Source organism: Austrofundulus limnaeus, unplaced genomic scaffold, assembly GCF_001266775.1.
Source record: "Austrofundulus limnaeus strain Quisiro unplaced genomic scaffold, Austrofundulus_limnaeus-1.0 Scaffold0, whole genome shotgun sequence".
Lineage (NCBI taxonomy): Eukaryota > Metazoa > Chordata > Actinopteri > Cyprinodontiformes > Rivulidae > Austrofundulus > Austrofundulus limnaeus.
Window position 1 is genome coordinate 7,953,353 of NW_013952402.1, and position 4,446 is coordinate 7,957,798.

Consider the following 4,446-nt stretch of genomic DNA (forward strand, 5'->3'; position numbering starts at 1 on the left):
ACTATTTGTGTTTTTGTTCATATTTATACTTTGGGTTTTCTTAATGGCTTTGTTGCACTTTGTTATGCAGATTATCATCCCAGCACCAGCCTGAAAAAGTGGCCAAAAATAGCTTAATGTCTGTCTTCTGATTTCAAATTTAATTGAGCTTGCTAATTGAAGAAACAYGTCTCCAAAATGGCTGCACTGGGCCCCACCCGTCGCCAATTGAGCGGCAAATAGAGCTGAATTAAATTAATAGCCCACTGTAACCACACCAGTTGTTTATKTATGTCACAGGTGTCGTTCAACTGTCGACACGTGCTGAGCTTAAAATGCAAAATATGTTTTCTTATTCAAACAGCAGTTATTTAAAAAAAATGTATTATTGTAATGTATTTCTCCTGGTGCGTTCAGGTTCCGCCAAAAGTCTTCTGTCTGCGAGTGAGGGGCTCGCGCGGCGGCCGCACCTGCCCCAGCCTCTGCTGCAGGATTATAAGAAGGAGCAGGACAGACCGTGCCACCAAATGTCCCCGCTGTCGGAGGACAGGCACGCGGACGGCGCGGACAAGCAGGGCAACTCGGCCAAGAAGAAGACGCGCACGGTGTTCTCCCGGAGCCAGGTGTACCAGCTGGAGTCCACCTTCGACATGAAGCGCTACCTGAGCAGCTCGGAGCGGGCCTGCTTGGCGTCCAGCCTGCAGCTGACGGAGACTCAGGTCAAGACGTGGTTTCAGAACCGGAGGAACAAGTGGAAGCGGCAGCTCTCTGCCGAACTGGAGGCGGCCAACATGGCTCACGCCTCCGCACAGACGCTGGTGGGGATGCCGCTGGTTTTCAGAGATAACAACTTACTGCGCGTGCCAGTTCCCCGCTCCATCGCCTTCCCGACGCCTCTTTATTACCCGGGGAGCAGCAACCTGCCAGCGTTACCTTTATACAACCTGTACAACAAAATCGAGTACTGACTGACTTGACTGTGCGTGTTCTCCACCTGCAGTTCGCATTATAAAACAATGTCATAACTTGTATATTATCCATGATTTTCTTTACCGGCTTTTCTTTTTGGCGACTCGCGGGGAAGCTGGTGTCTGTCTCCTGCAGTCACTGTGAAAGAAGTGGGGTCCACCCTGGCCATGTTTCCAGTCCATCACAGGGACACATAGAGACAAACGAACCACTCACATTCCCACCCACACCTATTTAGAGTCACCAGTTAAATCTGACACGCATGATTGTTTTGGTTTATGGGAGGAAACCAGTCTCTTGTATAATTGTATTTTTTTTTCTTGAAGAGAAAAAAAAAACTTTATGCAGCATCTGTAAGACTCAAGAGAAAGCAACCAAGCTTCCCTATATGTATAAAATACACCATGTGTATAATTATTCTAACCATATTTGTACCTTTTATATTTTTTGTTTCCTGTTTAGTTTTGGACTGAATTCAAAGCTCTAAGCTACAACTGAGAAAACTGGATTTAAAATGAGCTGCTTTCAAAGCTTTTATGTAAAATTGGTTTGAAAAACATAAAAAAACATGAAGTCATAAATCAGGCTTTTTTATTTTAATAAAGGATAAGAAAAACAACAACAAATTTCCACATAGAAAAAAAAATCATTGTTTCTTTTGTAATTTAGCCCCTCAATTATAAATATATTCAATAAATTTTTCTATTTCAGTGAAAATTACATTTGTTTGGTTACATTATTTTGTTGCATTAGAGATGATTTTTCAAACATAAAAAATAGTAAATATGTTATCCAGTGTGTGAAAATGTTCATAAGGGTTTATAATTTTCTTCTTAGGACAGCACTAATTCCTTGCTGAAATATTGTTCYGCATTTATTCCCCCTCATTTTACCATTTACGGGAAAAACCTGAACTCCAAAAGGTAAATTAACATTGAAGGACAGTTTCTGGCAAACATTCTGGACAGGTGGATTTCAGTTTGTGTTGAAGAAAAAAAAATCGTGAAAAGTTATTCACCTGCCAGGCATCTAGTTCAAAGTTCGCTTCCTTTCCAAAAGTACAAAACAAATAAAACAGTAACCTTCCCATGTCCAGTAAATAAAGAAGTGAATGTTGCTTTAGATGGAGTAGATAAAGCCTAGCTAGAAAGGAGACACGCTCTATAATTAACCAATCATTCCTCTGATCTTCTCTCATTTGAAGTCTGCCTACTGAGCATCAGGCCTTGTAAGGGGAGACCTGAGACTAAAGAATATTGTAAAAGTTCAAGACTCTGGCTGTCATTGAGCTGCACTATTCCTCTCTTGAGTAACGGATGGTACACACAGTCTAAAAGTCAAAATGTGGACTAACTTTTATTTTTATTTGATTTTCAAGACCTTAACTCACCATCAAAAGAACAAAACAAATCTTAAACTTTCTAACAATGTAATTGATGGAAATCTGTAACCTGGACATAATCACACATGAATCTAAAGCCTACAGGGCAGGCTCTCAGATGTCTATGGTTGATGGGAAGCAATAAAATTATGTCATTTGCCAGGTGTTCCTGGGTGTCACATCATGTACAAGGAAGAGCCCCTTCCACCCATGCGACCCTCTCTATCCATCCCACCGAGYCACCCCCCCACCTCCCCCTGTCTCYGTGTGCTAATGGCTACATYACCTGGCAGAATCATGACTAGCCAGGCTCTGCTGCCTCACAGATTATGCCTGACCCAATTTCTGCAACAGTCGCCCCGGTGTTTCTGGGAAAATGGATAGCGTTAGACAACAGATGTGATTTATGGGTAACTCCAGCTGCAGCAAAGAGGTGAGGTGCAGGAGGATGAATTTGTGACAGATAAGAGAGAAAGAGGAAAGAGAGACAGAGAGGAGGATGGAGGGTTGAAGAGGAGGGAAGAGGAGGGATGAGGATGGAGGATTGAAGACAGAGAGGAGGATGGAGGGTTGAAGAGGAGGGAAGAGGAGGGATGAGGATGGAGGATTGAAGACAGAGAGGAGGATGGAGGTGCGGGGGGCAGTAATGCTTACAAAAAAAGGAGCAATAGCTTTGCTTGAATGAAGCTGTTTATTAGTTTCCAAGTGGTCATTATGTCATCGCGTGAGACGACATTGCGCCTCTCTTTTGGATGGATGCTTGCACCCCGCTGACTTGTGGGGAATCTGCATGACCTGTCACCCTTCAGACGCTTGATTTAGAAGCCAGGGAGCGCGAGGAGTGTGCACAGATGCTGCAAGGAGCAAAAGAGGGAAAGGCGAGGATAGATGTGAGGCAGAGGAGAGTCTTCGACGTAACTCATCGCAATGGCAGGCGTGAATTACTGATTTTAATAGCGGGGCAATGAAAATGATTTGAGGGGGTTTAAGCTGCAAAGAGACGGCGATTGGCACGGCGATGAAGATTTGCCGAGATGATATGTTTTGCCTTAGGATTCATCAAAGCAGCCTGGTAAGGTGAAAAGCAAGTGTAATTCACTCTGTGGGGTAATTTATGATGGGAATAATGGAAAATATGGGCTACACACAGCAGGGAAGGGAAAGGCAAAGAAATAATGTGCTGGCCAAATTGATTCTCTGGATAATTTTCAGAGCATATTTWGAAGATCGTTATGAATTATAAGGAAAACTTCCCCAAAAATATCCCCCTCTTTTACACCTTGAGATAAGATGACATGAATCAAAACGCTGTTGAGTTTAAACAGCGTGCAAAAAGAAAAAAACATAGAAATGCCACTTTTATTCTCTACTCTATTATCTCTCAAGATCTTTTTCTTTGACTAATTTCACCCCTTTCCTCATTTACTTGGATAAGAGCTTTTCAACCAGCTCACAAACRTATTTACAGCCATTTGATTTAAGAAGAAAACGAGCGGCCTCTTATTAAAATGAATGGACACGAGGCGCAACACCATMGCAGATGCAGAGCTTCGGGTCTGCCTTCAAGACAAGAGTTTTAAAAGCGATCGCAATGCATTAAGCCAGACAACTCTCAAGACCTGTTTGCTCCCTAAATGAATTTGAGAGGAGCGTAACAAGGTTTTTCAGGCAGGCCCTGTCATCCGCTGGCTTTAACCAGCTGCTGTATTTATGAGTTAATGGTTAAAAAAGAGAGCTTGGAGCAGAAGTGATTTTTTATGATTCTGTTTTATATCAACTGGAAATGAAGGAGCTGAAGGGAAATTGTGTTTGCACCCCCTCCCCTCCACAGTCCCTTCCCCTCAAGAGAAGACGCATATTCTGCCGGGCAGAGGGGACGAGAAATAAATGGATTTATTACAGAAATTATTTGGAAATCTTGTGAAATTATACGAGGCAGAAAATGARAAGAGTTTTCTTTGTGTGTAATGTTTGCATCTGGTGTAAAATAAAACGTGTCAGCGGCAAAATCAGATTGTTTAAACTCGCRRTGATGTGAGTGACCACAATAAAACTGGAGATTTTTAGGTTTTTTTTTAATGTTATAAAGGTTGAACAGCTCTCCTATTTGAACCACA

The 4,446-nt window shown here is 42.4% G+C and overlaps 1 protein-coding gene across 1 annotated transcript; it reads left to right on the plus strand.

Moving 5' to 3' along the window:
* Positions 1-396: 396 nt before the first annotated feature.
* hmx2 (H6 family homeobox 2) lies at positions 397-1,531 on the plus strand (the record flags this gene model as incomplete). The annotated part of the gene is given in 1 exon segment (XM_014001746.1): positions 397-1,531. A coding segment is annotated over 1 exon segment (551 nt), but the record flags the coding sequence as incomplete, so codon positions are not given.
* Between the last annotated feature and the right edge of the window lie 2,915 nt (positions 1,532-4,446).